The sequence below is a fragment of the Chlorocebus sabaeus genome, chromosome 7, assembly GCF_047675955.1.
Source record: "Chlorocebus sabaeus isolate Y175 chromosome 7, mChlSab1.0.hap1, whole genome shotgun sequence".
NCBI lineage: Eukaryota > Metazoa > Chordata > Mammalia > Primates > Cercopithecidae > Chlorocebus > Chlorocebus sabaeus.
Window position 1 is genome coordinate 112295962 of NC_132910.1, and position 27799 is coordinate 112323760.

The 27799-nt window shown below is 31.7% G+C and overlaps 1 protein-coding gene across 7 annotated transcripts in view; it reads right to left on the bottom strand.

Annotated features, from left to right (window-relative positions):
- FSTL5 (follistatin like 5) overlaps positions 1–27799 on the bottom strand; it is a 786887-nt gene that overhangs the window by 105975 nt on the left and 653113 nt on the right. For 4 of the 7 annotated variants that reach the window (XM_008000148.3, XM_008000146.3, XM_073017698.1 and 1 more), the window contains 2 exons: positions 19932–19958; positions 9914–10032 (listed from right to left, as the gene is read on the bottom strand). In XM_008000148.3, the coding sequence (XP_007998339.2) occupies positions 9914–10032; positions 19932–19958 (146 nt within the window). The remainder of the gene's footprint in view (positions 1–9913; positions 10033–19931; positions 19959–27799) is intronic. The other 3 variants (XM_008000150.3, XM_008000149.3, XM_073017699.1) reach the window with 1 other exon arrangement.

Consider the following 27799-nt stretch of genomic DNA (forward strand, 5'->3'; position numbering starts at 1 on the left):
ATGTTGTACAATTTCTATTTTTGGGAAACTTAATTGAGGAGTGAGACAGATTTTATTAATTACTATTCTAGATATGCATATGTAGGCTTTCCCTGTGATTATCTCACTCTGTTTACTAACTAAAAAATGTTGACAAGGAAGGATAAATAAGGTGGATTTTGTGATTGCTGGATTCTCCACATTTGATTCAGTACTGTACATCACTTAGGAATTAAACTTCTTTTACCCTGTGGCACATAATCTCAAAATACAGATGGTGCTTCGTTCTTCCATCTTTCCATGTTGTCTGGTACAGAAGTGCCTTACATGGAACAAAGGCTTAATAGGGTTTGCAAAACTACAATTGACTGAAAAAAATTACTCTGAAATGAAATCAATTTATCTTTAAAAACTATAAATGTTTTACAGAGATAATTATATGTGTTTAATTTTTAAGCATTATTGTAATTCACACATAAATTTGTGCTACATAAGAATGACTAAAAGAGCTTTGCATTTGATTTTATACAGTTATGTGGTAAAGTAATATTGGACAAAGAATTGTTATATATGTATACTATTGCTATGTTTTATCATTTAAAGGAAACCCATAAAAATGACTTTTTTTTTTTGAGACGAGTCTTGCTCCTAGTAGCACGATTTCAGCTCACCGCAAGCTCTGCCTCCCGGGTTCACGCCATTCTCCTGCCTCAGCCTCCCAAGCAGCTGGGACTACAGGCGCCCGCCACCACGCCTGGCTAAATTTTTGTATTTTTAGTAGAGACGGGGTTTCACCGTGTTAGCCAGGATGGTATCGATCTCCTGACCTCGTGATCCGCCCGCCTCGGCCTCCCAAAGTGCTGGGATTATAGGCATGAACCACCGCGCCTGGCCAAAATATTTGTTTTTTAAAAAGCATCATTTACTTAAAGACTTTGGCTCTGTACCTACCTTCATTTGAGATGAAAACATAGAAATAAAAAGCACATTATCTTTGTCCATTACATTGATAACTATAAATTTATTATCATATTTATAAAATATTACATTTTATCTGGGCTCTTTTTTTAACTGAAAATTTAAATAGGGTTCCAGGCCACATTATCCATTTTAGGAAAATTCTTCAGAGTAACAACTTGAAAACAATATTGAGAATTCACAAAACCTGACCCGGTGATTTAGTTCAGTGTAAATCCTTAGAAATATATACAGATTATATAATCAGTACGCTATTATTTAATCCTATTTTTTAATTTTTCAAGTAAGTTCAAAAGGGAGCTATCGGCTATTAGATATCTTTTGTGAAATTATATTAGCTACTGTTTAGTGAAAATCACAGATTACAGAGTTAAGTTTTGAATGTAAATGATACTAGATATATACATTTTTAAACATGTAATCTTTCTCCTTTGCTCCTATCATAAGGAGTTAATTTTTTACTTTAAAATAGAGATGGGATAGAACTGATTGCTTCTTTTTCAGGATGGAAGCAATAACACTTAGGAGAGAGCCAACAGGCCGGGCGTGGTGGCTCATGCCTGTCATCCCAGCACTTTGGGAAACAGGTGGGCAAATCACCTGAGGTCAGGACTTCAAGACCAGCCTGGTCAACATGGTGAAACCTCGTTTTTACTAAAAATACAAAAATTAGCTGGGCGTGGTGGCACGCGATTGTAATCCCAGCTACTGCAGAGGCTGAGGCAGGAGACTGGCTTGAACGGGGAGGCAGAGGTTGCAGTGAGTTAAGAACACGCCACTGAAATCCAGCCTGGGCAACAGAGTGAGACTCTGTCTCAAAAAAAAAAAAAAAAAAAAAAAAAAAAAAAAAAAAAAAGAGAGAGAGAGAGAGAAAGACAGCCAACAAATAGATCCCATTCCCCATTCCAGCAGAAACACCTTGGTAGAGTTTTCAAGCAATATAGTTATGCTGCCAGTAGTTGCACCCTTGAAATGTGTTTTATGTTAAATTTTCTTTAAAGCTATACAAATGAGATTTATAATAGGATTATACAATATGCAGCCACATATCAATTTCATCTTCCTTTTACCCTTCTATATCTTTAAGACAGCCTAGTTTCCTGATCTTTTGAAAAATATTTAAATTAGGAGAAATTCAGTAGTATTATTTCTCTTTTTGTGCCCTCAGTGTACATCTGTCTATAAGAGCAACCATTACACTTAAGTGTGCTTAAAATTTCTGTATCTGTTATGTTATTATTTTCTCTCCCCTGCCTATCACAATGCTTGACACAAAGCAAATTCCAAATACGGATAAACAAGTAAACAAACCTCCGTGCACGAGTGATAATTTGGAAGTCAATATTAAATGGGTCAAATTTAGATCTCATCTATAAACTACTGTAGAGGCATACTATGAAATATTTATTTTAAAATATAGCCAGAACATAACTTCTAGTACACCTTTCTGTTAACATGTATATATGCATATATATGTAATATGTGTTTACATGAAAACAGCAGCTGCTTTAATTATGTTGTTTTCTAAAATTAAAAAATAGGTGGACAGCATAGCTCATGGCACAACTATGTTTTTGCTTGGCAAGTTCTAGATGAAATATTGACTCTGCCATTAATTTGCCAAGCAACCCATAATATGTCCTCTAAAATGGGATCAACAATATTTTGAAAATAAATGACTAAGATAGAAAAAAACGAGTTATAATGAGCATTAAGTTGGCAGCTTACACACTAAAATATGAATGATAATTTTGAAGTTTAAGCTATTTTCGTTGTAATTCTTATTATATAGTTCTTTCTTAATTTCCATGCAGGCAACATGGTGTATAAAATAATTACATAGTACATGGAGAAATGTAAATGTATTTTTAAATACTGAAGTTAATTTTTAATATTTACCAATAGAAACATTTAGTAAAATAAAATTGAAACACAGTTTCCCGTAGTATACTTTCCTTCCCTCACCACCTCCAAACTGATATTTGTGACTTTTTTAAAATATGGAAAAAATTTTAAAGAAATGGATGTCTTCACTGTTAAATTGAAATTGTGAGAACTATTGTTGAAATATCAAAAGTAAACAATGAGAAATGAAGCCAGTATTCAGAAACTTATAGTTAAATGAAAATTTTTAGAAATGTTGAGAAAAATAAAGCTAAAGATTTAATCATTATATTGTAAATCTAACCCATGAGTATGCAAAATAATTATATAATTTTCAATATATTTAGGAAGAAAAAGTTATTAGAATTGTATAAGCAAAATTATTGTCTTTCATAGAAGAACACCAACAGACAATATTTAATATTGATAATTCAAGAAATACCATCGCTAACTACCTTTTTTAGTGATTAAATGTAGCAATTGATTGAGCTGGCACTAGACATAGGGAAACATGAAGGAATAATATATTGTATTTTATAATAAAATATTTTGTTTTATTTTATATTTGCCATGAAAATATATTACCTGGAAAAAATAGGTACTTTTTTTGTGTTAAAATAAATCTTATATGAAAAGACTAAGTATTCTTTAAGACACATCTAATATGATAGATTTGTGTGATTTTGTAAATCTCAAAAGGTTTTGATGTTTAAATATATTTGTATCAATATTTTTTCTGTCAAAATCTTCAATTTTACCTTTAAGAAGTTTCTATTGAAAAATCTAAATAACTTTAAACACGTTTATTTGTAAAGTGTGTGGAATGCACTTTTACATGTGTGTAAGTGAGTCCTTATTAATCATATAAAAATGTTGTCGATGGATTGTCTGAAACACACATCATTCTGATCACATTCATCCAAATACCTTGGCTACTTGTTAGCGATAATCTCTTGAAAGGACTTCAAGAGTCCTGCTGCTTGGCCCACTTAATAATGCTATACAACTCCATTACATTTATGAGCTTTCCACTGTTGTTCTCCCCAATTTTAGGCTTACATATTAAAGCTTAACAGAAACGCAAAGTGAGAATTATAAAACAGTGTGATTATTAAGGAAGCTTTATAAGACCTCTTTACATCTACGATGTCAAGCACTGATTTGTTAAATTCATTTCTTTTTAAATCTACAGAATAATCTTCTAAGGAATAGTTAGAAGTAGTTTACATTCCTCTCTTCAGGAAGCTCTTTGCAGGATATCACTGTAACCTCAAAGGGACTAAGGCTCACGTTGTTATCATTCTATAACTCTGTAAGTTAAGCCAGGTTTGAAAAGAGACACCCTGAGGAAAAAAAATAAATAAATAAGTGGGGAAACATTTTGATTCCCCTTCTGAAAGATGGTGGTGGTGTATTCAAAAGGTTACTCACTGGCTTCATGGGGAAATGGATTGTCTGCATCATGTAAAGAGGCTGGTATTTCAAACGACTATTTTTGAGGACCAAGTTTGCAAAAGTATAACTGGACTAGAAACAGAGCAAGGGAACTGATGAACACCCTGAAGGTTGCTTTGCTTGAGATAAAGGTCAACAATAGCAGAGAAAGAAATGTGGACCATTGAGCTTCCCAATTTCTAATCTCAGTTTCAATTTCTTGAAACGTAAGTATTCTGGACATTACAAACAACCTGTTCCTATGCAAGAATTCTTTTCTAACAGACTGGTAACAGTAGTTTATAAAGGTAAAATAATTTTGGCTTGTGGAAACTCCAAACCTGGATAACAGACATTTTAGAGGAGACTTACATCAGACTCCCTGTATAAAGTATAATGAGTTCCGTTCTACAGTTCAGTATAATTTAAGTTAGCATTAAAACCAGATATAGGCTGACTGAGATGGCTCATGGCTGTAATCCTAGAGCTTCAGAGGTTAAGTCAGGAGAATCTCTTGAGCCCAGGAATTAGAGACTAGCCTGGGCAACCTTGTGAGGCCCCGTCTCTACAAAAAATTGAAAATAATTAATCAGATTCAGTGGTGTGCACTTGTAATTTCAGCTACCCACGAGGCTGAGGTAGAAGGATCCCTTGAGCCCAGGAACTCAAGACTGCAGTGAGCTATGAATGCACCACTGCACACCAACCTGGGCGAAAGAGTGAGATCTTGTTTCAACAAAACAAAACAACAACAACAACAAATCAGTAATAGATCTTTCAGGTTCCACAATATAAGACATATGCATAATAAGACACATGGTTTTCTTTAAACTTATTTCAGGATCCATTAAATAATAAGTAATACCATGGCATATGTGAAGAGCAGCAGCTAGATCTGTAACAAGCAAAGAAGGTGACTGAATGAAGAAGTGTCAAAGAATAAAAGAGTGATAGATAAGGATGGAACCGTGGTAGAAAACCAGAAGAGTAACCAAGTTGGTGATCTTGGGAAAGCTTGTTTTTGAGCCTGTAATTTTAAACATTTTTCCAAACTCCTTTTCAGTTTGAGTCCTGAATCCATAAGTCTGAAATATAATTCTATTTGCTTGAAGTTCATACTCTAGGTGACGTGATGAAATCATGTGTACAACTGGGATAAATATAGAAATAATCATATCTAGTAAAGCTACACAACAAGTTGGAAAAAAGACGAAAAATAACTAAAAGTCTGTTGTATATATCCTCACCAACTCACTATCAAAACCTGAAACCTAACGTAATCTGACATTACACCAAAATTGAGTTTTTATTTGCAGCAAGCACAACACCATTTTCTGAGAGATTTTATTCTATACTCTAAATATATCAGGTCTTATCTAAACTTTATTGATCAATGAGTTATATTGGGAAGTACACTGCTGCTCTCTCTTAATGGTGACCATGAATTTGAAAAATATTATATTCATATTTAATACCTTTTCATGGGAAAACATGATTCCAAAAGACTCATTTCCACCACTGGTACTCAAGAAATCTGCCTTCTAAAATGAAACACATTAGTGTTTTTTTGGGTACTAAAAACTCATATACAGTGCATTTACACAGGAACTTATCACTATGTGATCCTGATTTAATAGATCCATGAGGTTATAGTCACTCTGAAACAACTCAATGATAAATTACTCTATGAAACATTTTTCACAAACACATTGAAAGAAGAATATTGTTTCATGGCAATTATAAATTAAGGAGAAGCATTAAGGTGGAGAGAGAATTAGATGTATACATTTTTAAACTTAGAGAATGCATAAAACAATGAATAGCTAAGGCTTAAAGCAATGGAATTTTTGTTAAATTCATTTAACAAATGTTTCTTGGCCTGTCATATGTAAGACATTGTACCGAGCATGTTGAGAATACAAACACTAACCCAAACTTAATCCTTGACTACAAGAGACAGGAAGATGTGATGGTTGATTTATACATCAGCATGGCTAGACTATGGTGCCCAGTTGTTTGGTCAAATACTTGTCTAGATGTTGCTGTGAAGACGCTTGTGAGGTGATTAGCATTTATAATTAGTTGACTTTAAGTAAACAGATTACCCTCCATAATGTTTATGGGCCTCATCTAATCAGTTGAAGGACTTAAGAGCAAAGACTAAGGTTTTTACAAAAAGAAGGAATTCTACCTTAAGACTTCAACATAGAAATCCTGCTTGAGTTTCCAGCCTGCTCTATGAATTTAAGATTCAAGACTATGACTTCAACTCCTGTGTAAGTTTCCAGACTGACAGTCAGACCAGTAGATTTTGGACTTAAGACTGCAACATCAGCTCTTATCTGAATTTCCTTCTGGCTGGCAAATCCTACAAATTTTGGACTTGACATATCCCACCTGCAATTGTGTAAGCCAATTCCTTAAAATAAAACATATAGGAGATAGATAGAGAAAAAGATAGAGATAGAGATAGAAATCAAAAGACAGAAATAGAGGGAAACGTAGTGGTACAGGTAGTGGTAGCAGTAGAGATAGAGACAGAGAGAGATAGAAATGGAGAGCCTATTGATTCTGTTTTTCTGGATAAATATTTTCTGGTTGCATAATATTCAACAAATTTCTCATGAAATTACCTTGTAATTAGAAATATATTCTTAAGAGAATGTACCACCAAATAGCTTCCATACTCTGAAATTGCCATCTATCTTGTTTTTAAATGTAGAAAATATTGCCTTCAAGTAAAAATTATTTACTTCAACACTTATTCTCAAAGCATAACATGACCAATGCACTTCTCATTCTATTGGGATATACTTGTATGTACATGACAGTATTTGTGTATATATATATTCCTATTATTTAAGCTTATTTTATATTAAGGAATGAAAAATGGCAGAGTAATATAAAAGGAATTTAATTTACTCTAGTCTCTTTTCATATATATGGCATATAATAATTACATAAGAAATATATTTCTTTTATGTCATAAGTGTTTCTCCATATATTTTGTATTTAAAAATCATAAGCAGAAATTAGTTATAACAATTCCCTTTTTTTATATTATTCTTGGTGCTTTACAAAATGTTGGTCACCTTAAATTTTGAGCTGTATTTTAATTTCAACATCCAATGCAGTAAAAATGTTATAAGTGTTTTAAAAACCAAAACACTATTTGATAGTTTTCTCCCTTCTTAAAAATGCAAACAAGCTTTTCTTTTTACTCCTTTCATTACTCTTCCATAAGAGTACAGAAACCTTTATAAACTTTTTAATATAGTATAGGAATGCAAACTTTCTATCCTTGCATGTAGTTTTATGTAGAAGTATACATTTCTAGAATAACTTCATATTCTCTAATATTTATCTCACACACAATATGACTGTAGATTTCCAGGGGCTGTGACTGATATAATCTGATATAGCAGATTAGTTATTAGTAACTAGTTATCCCTCCTTTGTCACTGTTGGTATATGTTTGTGGATAAGGGTTCATTGGTTGAAGAAAATAAGTTAAAGTTGTCATCATTGATATTTGGTTTCTATTTCCTCTTTAATATTTAATTTCTTATCAGAAAATTATACATAGTTTGTATATGTAATTTTTTTCTGTATCTATTATATATTATGTATATTTATTTATCTATATAGGTATACATAAATATATATGTATACATAGAGAGCTGTATACATCACATTGCTTTGTCCTACATCTCTGTCTCTATGTATGTGTACATACATATACATGTATATGTATACATAGACAAATATACATATTTAATTGGATACATAGAGAAATAATATGTGTATGCATAGATAAATAAATATACACAATTCTACCTTGTTTTTCTTTAGTTGTTTTAGGAGGACATCTGAGTATTATAAAGCTTTAAAGAGAGAGAAATTCAGGTAAATAATGCTCACATCCTTGTTGCCCTGACATGTTACAAAACTGCCACATCAAATTTTAGCTTGTTTTTTTAACTTGAGATTCCAAGTTATTAAATTAACTCACCCAGAGCTGTCAAGAAATGTTCTGGGAAAGCAAAGCATGCTCTTTAAGACTTGAGTCACATAGTAATGAAGCATTTACTGATACCCTGAAATAGCACACATGTGGTGCAGGAAGAACATTCTTTGTCTCTAAATTTGCAAATCAAATACCTGAAGTGATAGTTTTGTGATGAAAAGTATGAATTTCACAGCCTATCTTATTAGTATTAGTAATTGAAGTTTCAAATTCTGTGATATAGCCAAGACATATGTGTTATTAGCTGCAAAACTACTATTCCTGTAGAAATCAGAAACACTCTCCTAAAAAATTATTTTGTTCTGATCTAAATAATAATATTTTATTGAACACCACACTACCTATATCTGCATGTTAGTCTATATTTCTTATTCAGAATGTTTTTGTAAAAAATATGAGTGTGGCTTAAATTATTTCTTTTATCAGCAATAATTTGTTTTTATTCATGTGTTTATGTATTGCATACATATATGCACAAAACACAACTTATTCAAAGACTGACTTAATAACGATAACGTAAGATTATTAAAAAAAAAATAGAGTCGGGTGAAGTGGCTCACGCCTCTAATCCCAGAACTTTGGGAGGCCAAGGAGTGTGTATCACGAGGTCAAGAGTTCAAGATCAGCCTGGCCAACATGTTGAAACCACGTCTCTACTAAAAATACAGAAATTAGTCAGGTGTAGAGGTAGATGCCTGTAATCTCAGCTACTTGGGAGGCTGAGGCAGGAGAATTGCTTGAACCCAGGAGGCAGAGGTTACAGTGAGCCGAGATCGCACCATTGCACTCCAATCTGGATGACAGAGCAAGACTGTCTTAAAATAAAATAAAATAAAAATAAAATAAAATAAAATAAAATGTGCAATTTAAGATTTTTTTGTATGTATAATTAAGTTATAACTTAACCAAAAATGGTAAGAATTTTACTTAATAATTTAGCCTATAGCTGAAATATTTTTAAATAAAAGGACATTATATTTGTTTGTCCTACATAATATCTAGGAGGAAACTGACCTATACTATCTCGTCTCATAATTTTTTTCCTTCTTTTCATTCTAGGGCATAGATTTAAGGTATAAATTATTGTCTCCATGTATTAGTATATGACAGCAACACTGCCTACTGGTAGGCTGAAATGAGGAGTTGAAAACATTTGATATTTTCCCTTATTTATCTGAATTGTCCATTCCATTGGGACCTCATGAAGAATGAGATGAAGAATAAAAATGGTTTTACATTTATAAAGCATCTAATATACACCAACTTCTCACCAGATTATTTTCTTTTATTTTCTTGAAGTAAATATTACCTATAAATACAGGAGGTATTCTAAACTGGAGAGCAGGGAAAGCTATTGCAGGTCGTGTTCATCCTGTTATTTCGCTTTTCTTACCTTCATTTTAATTACAAGCAAATATTTAGGAATACATAATATATTATTTTCCTCCTCAGATATAAAACCTAAAAAGAATTACACCGAATATCATGGGTTTCATAATTTTTTTCCAACACAAGTCTCATATATGTGTAGGTTTTGTTATATTTCCAAAATATAATTCTACTTAACAAAATTTCTGCATGAAATGTCAAAGAAACTTTTTAGATACTTGCCTGAAATCCAAGGAGCTTTTCACTAGGCTTAATGTGCCTCTGAAATTCACATTCTATGGGTTGTATCACTTTGATTCCATCTTCATAAAACACATAAAACATGTTCCCAATTCCCAGACCTTAGGAATAAAAACACATTTAAATGTTCAAAATATAATTATCATAAACCTTTACAATCAAAATTCAGTGCCTCTCATATCTTTAGCAGGGGATCAGTTTTCGAAGTTGTGTGATGTTAATAAAGCAAATCATATGGGACCCTCACTGTATACCCACACCACTTCGTGATATTACGCAGACATTACACTTCATTCTTCCTGAGCTGCAATTTAGTGGTTTCTTTAATATAATTAAACAAATGTTTCATAGTTTAAAGCAATTATAAATAGGGATATAAACTCTTGATACATAGATTATGTTGGATACCTTCCCCACTTAATGTACGTGTTGATTAAGGAATAAAAGCACTTTCTGAAGAATCAAATTTATTTTACTACTTTTATTAGAGTTCACTAGGAAAAGTTTAATTTCTTTGCAGGAGTTTAGCTCATATAAAGATTTTTAGGAAGAAAAAGACCAAATGCCCTAGATTTTGTAGAATAAATGTTTTCTTAAACTAATTTTTGTCAAAATAATTCTAAATAGAGATCTTACATATTAGTTTTAATATTGACAATTTGGGAGGTCTATTTCTATACCTTAAACCAAATGAAGATCTTTGAAAAATCTTAATTTAATGTTTAAATCACACTTTTCTTTTTCACACTACAGATCTGGATGTGTGGTATCGCAGAAATTCATCTCCCCCGACTTTCTAAATCCATGTCTAAATGGGTGCAGGAGGCGAGTTTGAAACATGTGTAGGTTAACTAAAGCCTGAGCCCAGGGAACTTCTGCGTACTCATGAACACCTGTTCTCTTTGTTTCCTCTGCTTCTTCTCTGTTCCAATGTGGTCAGTCCTGAGCTCTTGTAATCCTTCCTTTTCTGGTCCTCGCCTATATAGCTCTTTTGACCTGTTGTATTGGTTTACACAGTCAAATTTATTCAATATAATTATATCTTACATAATTCAGTGATAGCATGTTTTCTTTAAAAGATAACAATAATATTAAAATCTTGATTGGAAAATCAAACCATTGTTGCTTACAATGTTTACATTCTAAAAACATCGGTAAAGGGAAAGATAATTTATTTAAATAAAAAATAATTTTCTAAGCATTATTATTATTTTTTTCAATTGTGATCTCCTGCAAGGTTCAGCCTGGGCTTTCCATCTATTGATAAACACAATAACAGTTTGTTGATTTGTAAAACATATGTGTTTATTGAACTTAAGTCATATTTCATCTTACATCTTATATGTTTCTAGGGAATACTTATGATCATAAATAATAGCTGACTACTAAATTTTATTTTATTTTTCCATATAACTATGTATCCATATATTCCTAAGATTTAGAGAAAAATGTATACAAACTGAACTATTATTTCATTCATGTTTATACATAGTCTGCATACAATTTTTCTTTTGGCACATGAAATTATTTATAATACTACATATATACTTTAAATGACTCCAGGTTGTTTGATACATCTTATTATTTTATAAACAATTCTCAGTACTTCTATTTTAATAGATGTAAGCTTTAATAGTTAATTATCCATTATAATTCCAGAGAGCAATACATAAAGATGGAATATTCCTGAACAGTAGCAGAAGTGGCAAGAACTCATCATGTTTTTTATAAAATAAAATTTAGTAGTCAGCTATTATTTATAATCATAGTTGTGTTTAAAGGAATATAAATATTACATGCACAAAAGAGAAAGCCGAAACAAAGCACATAAGTATTTATGCAAAAGCTTTTTCATTTGTATCAGCAAAGCCTCAATGCAAACACTAACAAATCAATAACTATCAATTTAACATTACTGGTTTCTGAATATTGTTGTTGAAACTTATAAATGTAACAAAGTCATAATGTGGTGTCTGATTTTCATTTGTATCTGTTACATACTATGTTTGATTTTTATTACTAAGCTCTTAACATTTTTCAGTGAATGTGACTACCTTTCTTTAACTTCGCCGAAATACTGTTCGACAATTATGAATTTGAATGTGTTTGGGCCTGACAGCTACTTTAAAGTCCAGATTGTTTGTCATGTTTCTTGAAATCTTTCCTTCCCTTACTGCTATGCATACTTTTATTAGGTTGTTTTACTGTATTCTACACAGAAAAGAGTCAGTGGGATTCCACTATAATTTGTTGCACTGGTGGAATTTGTGAGCTATATTTTCCACTAAATACCACTTAATCCATCCAAATCACTCTTTTAGGTTCTAGAGTATATTTTCTTGCTTTTTAAAATATGAATTACACATGAAGATTTTTACAAAGCATAAACCACTTTTCAGGTTAAAAGTTACTGAAGAAATACAGATACTATTAGTTAAGATTTAGTTTTTTTTGACTCTTTTCAATGAGACTATAACTTCTTAGTGCTTATGAAACAGTAATGCCAACAAATTACTAAATACAACTAGATTAATTAAAATGGCAATTATAAAATAAATGCCTATATATTGGTAACTCAGCCTATGAAATAAAACTTTTCATAAGACTCATTCACAAGACTTGATATTTTGCCATTTACATTTTTGCAAGGCATTATTTTCTTCCTCATAAGTTTTATTTAGAATTTTTGCAGCAGAATTTATGATCTCAACATATGACCTGATACGTTTCTCATTCAATTTGCTGCTTTGATATTGTGCACATATAAATTTATTAAGATTATCCTCAGCAAAGAGGAATATAAATGACCTGATGATGGAGATGTTGGAAACTGAAGACAAGTATGCACATTTTCATTTGGGACATTCATTACCTTTATGTGTAAAAATAAAATAATATATTTGTATATATTTTTACTAACTACTAAATTTATATATATTATATTTTTTTGACAAGTGTAGGGATAAGAAGATAAGACAAAGAGAGATGAGAAATTTCATTCTCTGCATTTAGACAGATCAGAGGCAAATCATAGCTCTAGCTCTTGCGCTTTTACTGTGAGAATGTTAATTAGACTGTGTGATAATTCCCCATATCAAATTTAAAGATAATTATACTATGTCATGCAGCTGTTGTAAGCTTTCAATTAGGTAGAGAATGTAAAATATTTAGGAGAGTAACTCGCACAATGCAAGATTTCAAAGAAATGGTAACTTATTTATTTATTTATTTATTTATTTACTTACTTACTTATTTATTTTTTGCAGATATCTATTCCTTATAACACTACTAAAAAAAGCAAATGGTGACATGGTATATAACCAGAATTTGATAACTATTCTCACTTCTCCTCAAACCCATGCTGTGGAATATAATGCTATTTAAATTTTCTGTGATATAAAATGTTAAGTTCTGTTTTCCCAGAATCCTTGAGCCAGCTAGAAGATCAACTTTATTTTCTTGTGGAGCATTTCTTAAATTTGGCCCTTTTAGGGAGGCTGCCAAGCCCAAACCGTTTTCCTAATACTACTAAGATGTCATTCACAGTTTTTCTTGCATTATTATTTTTTTAAATGTAGGGTTTAGTTTTCAACAGGCTACATGAAGTATAATGTTATGTGAGATATCACAACAATTCAATGCAGAAGCAGATGTAAGAACCCAGCATCTTCTATTAAGTCAGAAAGTTAAAGGATTTGCAAAATGTAAACGATGTATTACCTTTTAGCTTTTTGAAAACGTAGCTTTAAAATGATAATATGCTATTTATGGCTCCATGTAATGGGTTTATTAGGGCTATTTTAACAAGTTAATAAATGCATATTTTAAATTTTTCTATTTGCATTTCTAATACTAAATATTAGTAGATAGAAATGCCCCCTCCCCCGCCAAATACAAAGGTCTCTAAGTTCTCAATATTTAAGTGTGTAAAGGGATCCTGAGTCTCAAACAGTTTGAGTAGTGGTGAACATTACTTCTGTCTTCATGAATGCATTGTGGTGAATTATATTACAGACATCAGTGACTTCAGTGAAAGATTCTACACTACTCTAGCCACAGTAAAGATCGGGAACATGTGCACCTTTTTTTTTTTTTTTTTTTTTTTCCTATTTCAGGCTCTAGTGAAGGCAGACACAAACACTTTTTTTTTTTTGGGGGAGGGGGGGTTGTTAATCTAACAGAGTATAGTGACTCTAGATGTTATCCATAATTTGTTTCCTCCTTGAGAGCTTTCTTTCTGGTTTTTCTTTCTATATACAGAAAAGACATAAGCAAGAATTACTCCTGCAGTCTTACAAGACAGAAGTATTTCCCAGAGGATTTTCTAATCAATATTGTACCCTTAAATACATGAAATGGACTGAAAAAAAAATGGATATAATGCACATTCCTATCTCGATCCTTTGGGAATGGGAACCACTCAAAAACAGTAGTGTATTGTGAAATATAGTTATACTACTTATTATATACAGTGGATATATACCATGTAATTTATTTCAGCAATACAATTCGATTAATATCTGATTATTGGATGCATGTTTATGTGCATCATAAAAAAGATTTTATTGTGATGTTTTTCTTCCTCTGACTTAATTGTCATTAGTTTTGCATTCATGTTATAGTCCACGAGAAGTTGTAAATATGATGTAGTGATTTGGTAGCCAATCAAAGGTGTTTCAATAAATTATGGTGTTACACAAAATCCTTCATTGGTGGATATTATCCTTTTTACTTTCAAGTGATCCTAAAGGTATGCATATTTTTGAAATATAGAAGAAATCTCCCCCCTTTAGATAAAGAATAATATAGGCAAGAATAGACTGTCTGCATTGCATTTCCCACTGAATAACTCAGCACGGATAGACTTTTGGTTCATGAAAGTTCTCATTCACTATATCCCGACTTTGGAGATAAAATTGTCTTTGTACACAGAGCAAAATCATATCATTGCACTACAATAAAGTCTTTATATTATGTTCAACTATAACAATACTTGATTATCCTTTCATTCTTGCTAAAAAAATTTTTGGGAGTGAGTGTGTCAAGCTCTTTTTTAGACCCTGTTAATCCAGGAAGTGGGCACCATCTGACCACTATGTATACTGGCCAGGGTGATATTATCTAAAACCAGTCCTTTTGAGTAAATATACAATCTCCTTAACTTCTAAAGATGTACTGAAAAAAACTGAATGGACATCTTCATTATTAACTTCACACACTAATTAGCAGAGCAAATGTTATAATATAATAGAATATTTGTTTGCATTATAAATGGCATTGGTTGCAATCATACATAATTATATCTATGCTCACCATGTGTATCACACATGTATGTATATAATTTAAGCCAGTGTCATCATATGCCTGTATGTACATGTGCACATGTATAGATATCACTGCTAATGGATATCTCTTGCAAGATCACATTTTTGATTTAAAAATTGTAAAATGATTTAGAAAGCTTAGATTGACTTAAGTTTTTAGCAGACAGGTTAGTGAAATGGCCAGTGGAAATAACAACTGATTGATTGTGATTTAATTTAACTGGCATCATGTACTAGCCATTAGAAAGCATAGTCTTCCCCTCCCCCGAAATGCTATGACTAAATCTCATGTATTCAGAAGACTTATTCTGCAAAGGGTATTTTTCTTTTTATGTATTTTATGTTATTACTGCTGTAGGCTCTGTTATTTTTGAGACAGGATAGTGCTCTGTCACTCAATTTGGACAGCGGTGTGGGTGGCATAGAGGGCAGTGGAGTGATCACTGCAGCCTTGAGCTCCAGAGCTCAGGAGATCCTCCCACCTCAGTCTTCTGAGTAGCTGTGATTACAGGCATGAGTCATCAAGTCCGGCTAATTTTTTTTTTTTTTTTTTACTTTTTTGTAGAGACAGGTTTTTGCTATGTTGCCTAGGCTATTCTCAAACTCCTGGCCTCAAGCCATCTTCCCTCTTCGGCCTCCGAAATTGCTAGGATTAAAGGTATCAGGCACCACATCTTGACCTTTTTCATTTTACATATTATTTCAGTATTATTTTGAGGTAGTAATTGTTTTGTTTTAGTTCCATAGGTTTTTGTGGCACAGGTGGTATTTGGTTACATGAGTAAGTTCTTTAGTGGTGATTTGTGAGATTTTGGTGCACCCATCTCCCAAGCAGTATACACTGAACCCAGTTTGTAGTCTTCTATTCTTTTTCTGTAAAAAAATAGTTATACCAGAGGTTTTTGAACCACACTTAGTAGCCATATATTCTTCTGTATTTCCCAACCTCCCTGACAGTGTGGTAATGAAATTTTTCGTGGGTAATGAAATTTTTAAATAATTTTAGGCTGAAGAAGTTAAGTTGGCCTGTTTTTAAATCTGTTTTCCCCCAACTGGATGACATTGGAAACCTTGTATTACAGATTATGAAACTAATCATGAAGTGTAATGTAATGTATTAACTTTGTTGTACAATTTCACTCCATTTCTATTTGTATTTTTTTTGGTTCAGTGTTGGCCCAACTAAATAGTGATTTATTTTTTATGTTTCTATCACATATTTTTGTGTGAATAGATACATAAATATTTATAAAGAATAAAAAAGGCAATTTTCCTGAATATGAAACTTTTTTTCTGCCTTTAAATTATTCAAATATATGAAGCCGGTGTTTCCCAAAGTATGTTATGTTCTACTCAATATTGATCCTGGGGATATTCATCAAAGTAATTCATGTGCTAATAAATTTTAAAAATTCCATGTTATATACTGACTCATCCTGAACCTCTCTTTGAAGACTGAAACTAGCATATGCAAAATTTATTAAATCCTTCAATGAATCAAATAATTTAAATTAGTGTCATTCAGTGCCTATATGATCCAAAACATGTATTATAAACTTAGACCTCATAACATAAACTAATTACCCACAAAATAAACGTTAGAAAATACTTTATTAAATTATATTTAATTATAAATATCATAAATATACTGAAAATGAAAACCAATCACACTGAATATTTTAATGTGTATGTAAAATACATATTAATGCATGTATATTTATATGTATTATATCTATTATTTAATATACAGTAAAACTACTTTTTGGTAAGAATGGTTCAGGCTTGAACCTTCTAGAGTGAAAGTTTCTTTAGAGCAGATATTAGATCTTATTCATCTATGAATTTCCAATGTTTTCAAAGTGTTTTAATTTAATATGCTGTTTAAAATATTTGTCAATAAGTAAGTGAGATATTTCATCTATTAATATTGTCACTTTATACTCCTGTAAAACATAAAGATGAGTAGAAAAGCTGAAAGTGGAACCCAGAGATGCAGAGGACATTGCGTTCCAAGATTATATATTGACGAGATTGATAAGACAATACATATTAAATTCAGTTAAATTTATTTAGATTATGAACTCTTCACTAGATTCTGATGCTCATGTTTTAAAAAATAATTTTATAATTATTAATGTAAAAATAACATAGGTTTACCGTTTATAGATGAGTTAAATGGCATTATAGGAGAAATTATCATTTCAACTCTTTCCATTATTGGCCTTAAACGACCTACATTCTAGGGTTCTATAATTTGTTCTCTCTGAGATAGATTTTTCTTGGCTATGGTAAAGAGGTAAATATATAAATATAAAACACTGCTAGAATGAAGTGTATCTCAGAAATATGTAGCTCATATTTGTTTTATTCTAAATTATAAAAATGGAGAGAATTTCCTTAAAAAATTTAGTTACCTATAATTTTAATTATTTGTATGAGATGCTTATACCCAATGATGGGGTTCAGTGATTCCTCAAGCCAGTCTATTTTCTCTGGTCACCATTATTACTATTAGTACATGCAATCATTTTTATTGTAATGCCTTGCCAATAATTGCGGCATTATAAAATAACTTACAGATGTCTATGAATCAAAATCAAATATGATGTCTTCTTTAATCTATTTTTAAAATGTTTCCTATTACAAGAAACAACAAGTACTCTTATGATAACTGTATGTAGAAAAAAAGACTTTAATAATTTACCCAAAGACACACACTTATTTTATGTGACTTAAAGTATCTGTAAAATATACCATATATCTATTTTTGTCAAGAACATTTTATGTGTCAAATGAAACAGTGACTCATAAGAACATTATTCTTGATGGAGAATAATTACTGAGGGAATAAATTTCCAAAAACTAATAGAATACCTTTTTAAATAGAAAATAATGTGGTTTTATATAATGAATTTCATCATGATTTTAATTAATTTGGAAGCTTCTATTCTATACTTTTGAGGGTGGCCTGGAGTATTGTTATTACATATTAAAAATTACTACAAACTAACAATGTTCATGGTGGTTATCGAAGTTAATACATAAGAAAAAGTTGTTCCACATACTTTAAATTGATTTACATAGCACAGATTTGTGAGGTGAGTGCCAACTCTATTTTGAATATTGTATTGGAAGCATCTGACTCAGCAAGGTAAAATAACTCATCCAAATTTTCCCAGCAATTAACCATCAGAGCCAGATCTGTAGTATTTGGTCTCTGACTCGTTAGGTGTTATTCCTTCCATCACAATGATAAAATAAAATCAATTTTTAAAATGCTCAGAGAACTCTTGCCCAGAGGGAAGACAATATAATTAAATGTGTTTAATAGATATTATCACGCTTGTAATCCCAGCACTTTGGGAGGCTGAGGAGGGCAGATCACCTGAGGTCAGGAGTTCGTGACCAGCCTTGTCAACATGGTGAAACCCTGTCTCTACTAAAAACACAAAAATTAGCCGGGCATGGTGGCAGGCCCTGTAACCCCAGCTACTGGGGAGGCTAAGGCAGGAGAACTGCTTGAACCCTGGAGGCGGATGTTGCGGTGAGCCGAGATCGCACCATTGAACTCCAGCCTGGGCAACAAGAGTGAAACTCCATCTCAAATAAATAAATATATAAATAAGTAAGTACTGATACGTCAAGACTACTTTCAGTAACGACTGAATTATTATATTTAAAGGTGAAATATTTGAAGTGGAATAAAAATGGAGGGTATAGTTACACTGGAACTTCTTTAATAAACCCAGGTTTTAATGGAGCTCATACAAAAGATTTAAGGAGCAACAAGTTCTAAGAGAGAGAGAGAAAAAATAAGTGCACTGCTTCATCCTTGAGTACAGAATTGAGATGGCTAAATTCCGGAATTACTTGAGGCTTTGAGACTGGCTTTCACAGGAAACAGTGACTTGGGTTCCTACTGGAAGCTATAACCAGGGAAGAGAAATTTTGTCTAAAGTGGGTTGTGAAGACAATTTTTGGCCATTGTTCACCAGGAGTGTAATGATGACTTTTAGACATTTTTCTCTTAATTTCATGTAACCACAATTGATGGACTATTTAAGTACCTGGGCAAATGCATTCTTCCCAGCCTTTGTGACTAAATGAAGAAAACCAATAACAATTGCAATAATACATGAAAATGGATACTGTTTATTGAGTGCTGATAATAACTAAAGAACTGATAACAACCCTACTGAGTATTAACAATTACTATACTCCTTTTTGAGATAAGAAGATCGTGCAGGGTAACTTGCCCTATTGTTTGTAAACTTGAAAGACTACATTTGAATCCAGGCCCTTCAAATGTAACCTAGATTTTAATATAATTTATTATATTCCCTTGATAAGGCACAGTTTTTATAAATATTCTTACTCTGCGTTAATCAGAGTTTATTATGTAAATTATGTTTAACTGAGATTGTTTTTATTTCTTTGATGTAATTTTATACTCTTAAAGCATTTCAATATATCGCAACGTATCAGGAATTAATCAAGCTGATGAGAAGTGATAAATGTGTAATGGTAGCAGGCTTACACAAGAATATTGAAATACCATCAACTGAAATATTGAATCAAAATAAAAAAGGTAATTAATGATACAAAAGATAATCAACAAATCTAATAATAATCAAGCAAAATTGTCACAACAACGTAAAAATAATTCAACTTAGTACCTTCTTCTCTCCATAATATGTTAGCTACTGCAGCATGTTGAAAGAAAAAGAAAAAGAAAAATGAGTAAAGGGAGCTTTTGCTATATAGTAATGTAAACATTATTAAAGAGGTCAAAGTATCTGTGATAGAATGTGTATATAAACATAGTGAAGTTAATTCAGTGAGCTACTTTAAATTAACAAAACAATAGCATGTTGGAATTAACTAATAATGCTTTGTACATTTTTTGATATAGACAATTCTTATTTGGAATACAGACTTTGTTAATAAACAAAGAACATTTTACTCTGCATTGAAAAAAACAGGAAGCTTAAGTTAGTTTAATTGAAATGTATTTTTAGAGCAAGTTTTGGTAGTTAAAACTATTAGGCTGACAGTTTAAGCTACTAATAGCAAAAGTTATACTCTTAAATTTTGCAATAATCACAATATATAATATTTTTACATAATATGAAATATTCCTGAACAAGAAGAGTTCTTGTAAATCCAAGATCTTGAACACCAAATTGGACTATTTTTAAGGAGTATATATTTTACTGTTTTAAAACAGACAGAAATAGATCTAAGTATACTTTGCTTCTTTCAGTACATATTGAATTGTTCTTGAACAACAGGTTTCAAAAATATTATATAGCGACTTAATCAGTAAAGAGCTAATATATTAAGATAGAAATTAAGAAAAAAATCCAATTGACATTATTCTGAGGGAAATGCCTGCCTCTTTAATAATTCAAAGTTACAATAACACTATAAGTTCTTAAAGCAAAATCATAAAAGTGTAACTAATAGAAAATCTCATACACAGCAATTACTTCCAGCATTTTGACCATATTAAAACTTAATGACTTTTTTTTTTTTCAACTGAACCCACATGTGCATGTTTCAGAGCCAAGAATGAAGTCTAGCACTCCTCACTTACAGCTTAAGGCCCGAGTCATGCAGTTTTCAGCATCTGCTATATTTCTTCAAAAAATTAATTATTAATGGTAAACATTTACAATTTTTAGTTTTTAAATTCCTTAATGACATTTATTCAAACCTAAATACATGATGTATGCATTCCTGTAGCACATTTTGTGCTGTTGTTCTTATGCCTGCAGTGCACTTTGAACATATAAGAAAAAAGTATAACTTTCAATTATGAGATGAACAAGTTCTGAACATGTAATGTACAATGTGGGTGGTGATGGATGTGTTAATTGTCATAATCATTACATAATATATACATCATCTTTTCATCTTAAACATATTCAGTCTTTGTCAACTAAATATGTTATAAAATGATAAAAGGACAAATCCTATTCTCAAGGAGAGGTTATAGACACAGGAGGAAAGAGAACCATGAAAACAAATAGAAACAAACATGTAATAAATGAGGGGGAAGCAGCAAATTTCAAATTCAGCAAATGCAGACAAGACAGAATGATCATCTATGAAAAGAGGTTGGATACTGGAGGGAGAGCTTCATTGAGATGCTGATGCACAAGAAATGTAATATTACCAAAGCTTTCAAGAGTGCTGTGTAGTGTAGGGGGCTAGAGAGGTTATTCCACACATGACGAAAAGAAAATATGTTCAAGGTATATCAACCAGAAACATCAGAACATATTGAGAGAACGTGTCAAGTAATTTGGTATATTTGGCGTGTAAGACTGGTTTAAAAAGATAAAGCTGGATAATTTATTCATGATAACATCAAGTAAGTCTGCACACACAATGCAAAAGAAATGGACTTTTTTGCAGTTTTAGGAAAGGTTGAACTATGATTAGTCTTAGACTTCTTTCTCTGGCCTATAAAAAAACCACAAAGCATGTATGTCCTTATATCTCCCTCCACTCACTTAGTACCAATTGAGTACCTAGCGTGTGTTAGACGTATTCAGCACTACCATACACAGGTTAGAACAGGCAATCTCTGTGCCCATAGAGCCTATATTCTAATCAGGCAGACAAAAAGTAATCAAATGATGACAGAAAAAAATTCGAAGTTATGAATTTAGTGTGTTACAGAAGAGAAAAACATAGTAATGTGAATGCATTTGTTGGGTGGATTAGACATTGTTAAACAGGGCGAACTTCTCTAATTATGATCAAGGTGAAGTCTGAGAAATAAGCAAGAATAAACTAAGTGAAGGGTATGATTCAATTTCCAGATAGAAAAAAAGCATGTGAAAAATTCTAGTGGCATATCAAAGCACCATTATTTTAAAGGAGTAAGGACATTAGAACTAGGGACAGAGACATTTTTAAGATTGGCAGTCATTTAGGAATAAATACCAAAAAATACAGACTTTGTAATACTAATATCAGATAAGATAAAATTCAAGGCCCTACATACTGAATTTAAAATTACATAAGCTGAAACATAGTATGAAAATAGGAGACAGAAACTGTTAAGGTTGGATGTAAAATAAATAAATCCACAATCATGGTCTGTTTCTTTAACATATCACTCTCAGTATTTGAAAAATGAAGAAAAATAAAGACAAAGTTTCAACAATACAATTATCGACATTGAATTACGGTATTTACAACGATTGTTTTACTACACAAACAGAAAGCATTTGCCAATTTTATTGACAGATCTACAAGGGTGGCCACAAAGGAAACTACAAAACAAAAAGCCTGGCTCTACTCTGCAAATATGTTCCAGTAAGCAGAGATTGTTTCTGCATTTTCAGACAACAAAGTAAACATGCAAATATACAAATCTTCAAACCCACAAAATTCATCAATAAATTGAATATTTTTAAAAACCAAATATAACCACAATTTATATAAAACATAACAAAAAAAGAAAATTAACCATGTGGGCCCAAAGAGTGTTAGAAAAAGGATAATGCATGGACTGAACTGAAGCACCACTGACCAAACAAGACAGACAGACAGAGAGAGAGAGAGACAGGAAGAGGAGGAGGAGGAGAAAGAGGGCCTTTTGATGGGTTGGGGGGAGTAGGGAGAGGGTCAGGAAAAATAACTAATGGGTACTTGGCTTAATACCAGGGTGACTCCTCAAAGACGTAAAAAAAAGAAAAACTGTTTGACACAACAATCCCATTACTGAGTATATACCCAAACGTATATAAATGTATATAAATCATTCCATTATAAAGACACATGAGCACATATATTCATTGCAGCACTATTCACAATAGCAAAGATATGGAATCAACCTAAATGCCCATCAATGGTAGATTGGGTAGAGAAAATGTGGAATATATATACCATGGAATACTATGCAGTCATCAAAAATAATGGAATCATGTCCTTTCTAGGAACTTGAATGGAGCTGGAGGCCATTATCCTTAGCAAACTAATGCAGGAACAGAAAAAGAAATACATGTTCTCACCTATAAGTGGGAGTTAAATGGTGAGAACACATGGAAACATAAAAGAGAATACACTGAGGCCTATTGGAGTATGGTGGATAGGAGGAAGGAGAATATAAAGAAAAGTAACTCATGGGCACTAGATTAATACTTGGATGATGAAGTAATCTGTACAACAAACCCCCCATAACACACATTTACCTACGTAACAAATCTGAATATATGCCCCTGAACTTCAAATTTTAACAAAAAGAAATTAATTTAATACATCATATTAGTTTGTCAGTTAAGGACTGTCAATAGAATTTAACCAAATAAAAATGCAATCTGATAAAATACATAGCATATTACTAAGTATAATATAAATTCTCTTAGTAAACTAATAAACTAAGAATAGAGTTTTTTATTAATTTAAATAATACATTTAAATTAATAAATTAATTAACAAAAAACTAACATATGCCAGAATAATAAATAAGTGATCATCAATGGATGATTGGATAAAGAACGTATTACGCACGTGCACGCACACACACACACACACACCCCATGGAATACTATTCAGTCATAAAAGGAAATGAAATCTTGTCTTTTGCAGTAACATGGATGGAACCACAGGCCAGTATCCTAAACGAAATAACCCAGAAACAGAAATTCAAATATTGAATATTCTCACTTACAAGTGAGAGCTAGAAAATGGGTACACATGGACATAAAAAGGAAATAATAGACATTAGTGGTAGGGTTGGAAGTGGGAGAAGAATAAAAGGTGACATACTGGGTACAATGTTTACTATTCAGGTGATAGTTACACTAAAAGTCTAGACTTCACCACTAGGCAATAGATCCATGTAACAAAACTGCACTTGTACTCCCTAAATCTATAAAAGTGAATTTTTAAAAATAGATAAATTACTAAATGGAGAATCAAAATATTGAATTATGATTATTTAAAATGAATTTTTCATGGGTTGAGCAATTCATTAATCTAAGAAACAAATATAAATTGTATAAATAGTATAAATAGAAGACAATCAAAATTTGAAGGCAAAATGAGTCACAAAAGATTAAAGTAAAAGTACAAATGAAGTTCATAAGATCTATTATTTAGCAAGATACAAGATAAATATCCAATTTCTATATTTTTCTTCTGTAAGAATAAGACGCAAAATAAAATTTTGTTTACAATAGCTTAAAAGCATAATATATTGATGGTTTACTAGAATATAGAAATTGTAGCAAATTAGCAGCCACTAAAAATAAGCTAGATGGGAATATAAACTATTCCTAGATAAAGGTAACAAATACTGTGTAGATAAAATGCATTCTGCAATTAGTTAACTTAAAAATCATATATATTGTTATTGTCTTTTTAAAACATATTCCATTTTATATACAGAGTTAGAACGTATATTAAATTAAAAAAAAACAAACTCAAATTTAATTGCCCTGGTGTAATAACACATTCTCTCTCTGTTTGTTTCTTTGTTTGTTTGGGAGTTGGTTATTTGTTACCCAGGCTGGAGTGGAATGGCGAGATCTCAGCTCACTGCCATCTCCACGTACTGGGTTCAAGAGATTCTCCTACCTCAGCCTCTCGAATAGCTGGGAATACAGGCTCCCGCCACCACATCCAGCCTTTTTTTTTTTTTTTTTTGTATTTTTAGTAGAGATGGGATTTCACCATGTTGTTCAGGTTGGTCTCAAACTCCCGACCTGAGGTGATCCACCCACCTTGGCCTCCCAGAGTGCTGGGATTACAAGCATATAATGCATTTTTTCATGTCTTTTCATTATTTTTCTGATTTTCATATAAATGCCTACATATATGGAAATGTATCTGATAAAATATGTAAATAAATGATATATAAATATAATTTTCCATGCCTTTTATTCATTTGTTATAACATGCCTAATCCAGCCTTTATACATGGTTTTAAATAGTTTCATCATGTGAATTTCTGCTTTTTAAAAATATTGTGATTTACTTCTTTATTAATTCTAACCTAGTACCAATATCAGAGGCTAGCATAAGTAATAGAAGCTCAATAAATATCATTGACATTTATCAGTCATACAGGTGTATGTGTATGTGTGTGTGTGTGTGTGCATGTGTGTATGTGATTACTGTGATGACCAGCCCGCTAAGTAGTTATTTCCAGTAGTACATGTCCCTGCAAGCAGTACGAGAACTTTTAAAACATTTGATATACGCCAGGTTGATTTCCAAAAGATTGTTACCAGCATCACTAGTGATCTGTGAAATTATTCATTTCAAACACTTCAGGTGAACTATTATTGTATGCGTGTGTGTGTGTGCATGACTGTGTGAACAAGTTTACTAAATGTGAATATATATATGTAATATATATATAAATTAAAATCATAATGTATTATATATTACATTTGTAAATATATATTAGTTTGGTTATCAGTGATATTGAATATATTTGGAAATATTTGGAGAAAACTTTTACCTTCTGCTTATGTCCTCAGCTCCTTGTTTTCTATTAGGGTATTGCCATATATACATTTTACATTTTTAACAGCTGCTTATATATTGGAATGGCTTTGTTTCACCACATTAATTTATCCTTCAGACAATAAAAACAGCTGCATATAATAAATTCAGGCTTAAATATGCCACTACTGTGATATATATGTGTGTGAATTTATTATATGTAAATATATATATTTACATATTTTTATCAATATCCTTAGTATGTGTGTGTATTTATACACACATTAAGTATATATGTATAGTGAATTTATTATATGTAATGTATTCGATATATTTATACATACATAAAAATGTATTTACATATAATAAATTATATATATATTTACATATAATAAATTATATATATACACACACTAAGTATATATGTATAGTGAATTTATTATATGTAAATACACACACACACACGCACACATACACACTCTTACACTTGTTTTTTTCCTCAATGTCCTTAGTATAGCACATAGGGGCTTCCATGATATGTCCTTGTTATCTTCAATTCACATTCCAAACATCAAGACTTTTTGAATCTCTTTATTTTAAGGGATATCCTTACCAGAAATCTCCACCTAGTTTTCTCTCCAGTCACCTTTTAAGGCCCACGCTCTGTTGCCCAGGCTGGAGTATAGTGGCGTGATCTCTGCTCAATGCAACCTCCACTTTCCAGGTTCAAGCAATTCTTGTGCCTCAGCCTCTTGAGTAGCTGGGATTACAGGTGTGTGCCACCACACCTGGCTAATTTTTATATTTTTCATAGAGATGGGGCTTCACCATGTTGGCCAGACTGGTCTCGAACTCTTGACCTCAGGTAATCTGCCTGCCTCAGCTTCCTAAATTGTTGGGATTACAGGCATGAGCTACCATGCCTGGCTAACCCAGCTTAGTTTTTACACTATAGTTAGTTTGTCTGGAACCAAGACTTTGGACTAAATAACTTTTCCTTTCACACATAGAGCTCTGTGAAACAACTAATGTACTCAATATACAATAAAAATTATCTGCTTTGGTATCTTTTATTCATAATTGAACAATAAAACTGTCAAAGTTATAAACCACTTAATTTAATATGTATTCACTACATAACTGAAATGTAAAGTTTTTTTTTGAAGATAATATACACCTTATAATGAAAATGTGGTTCAGTAGAATAGGTGGCTGACAGGAGTGACTGAAATCTTTATTAGTGCTTTTTAGCAAATTGTCTTATTTTCTATGTTAGAATCTTCCACTTATTTTCAAAGTGATAGATCTCATATTAAATACGCTTTCACTGTAAAGAAATGTATGTGGAGAGCTGAATGATGTTATATAAGCAACAGCAATAAGGTAGTTACCTATATAACAGCATGCTGTACTATGCAGAGCTACTTTTCTTGGCTATTCATGTGCAAATTGTCTGAATTTTATATTAAATAATTTTTTTTTTTTGCTTGTGCTTCTCCTTGTCTGAAAGTTTCAGGTTTTCACCATTGCAAATCATTTTTTGATAAAGTGAATTTATATAATGATAACATTTAAAGTAGATGTTTTATTGACTGCTTTCTTTTTGGATTTAAGAAACTGACTTAACTTCAGCAGGCAAATAAAAAAAGGCAACCTTAAAAGAAAAATTTGGATAAAATGTAATCTGTAAAAACGTATGGATAGTGCTATGGTAGTTGAAATTTCTTTGAGTATACATATGGAGAATGAACTAAGACATTTAAACTATGCTATTTTTAGGCTAGAAACAACATTTGATATGTCAAGTACATTGCCTGCCGTATGCCAAATTCAAAGCCACTTTCAAATGAACCTGTCATTCTTTGGAAATTAATTGAAGATGGTTTCCCCCTGTGACCACACAGGGTTTTAACCTAATGTCTTAACATAAGCTGATTAGGCTGTAGTGCCTGGCTTACATTAGAGCATGCAATACAGAAATTAGCCAGAAAACTGTGGCTTTAATTTTGAAAAAGTGATGAGATGCGATAATCAGATTCTTTTGGGAGGTAACTGGAATCAAGAAATGACACCTGAA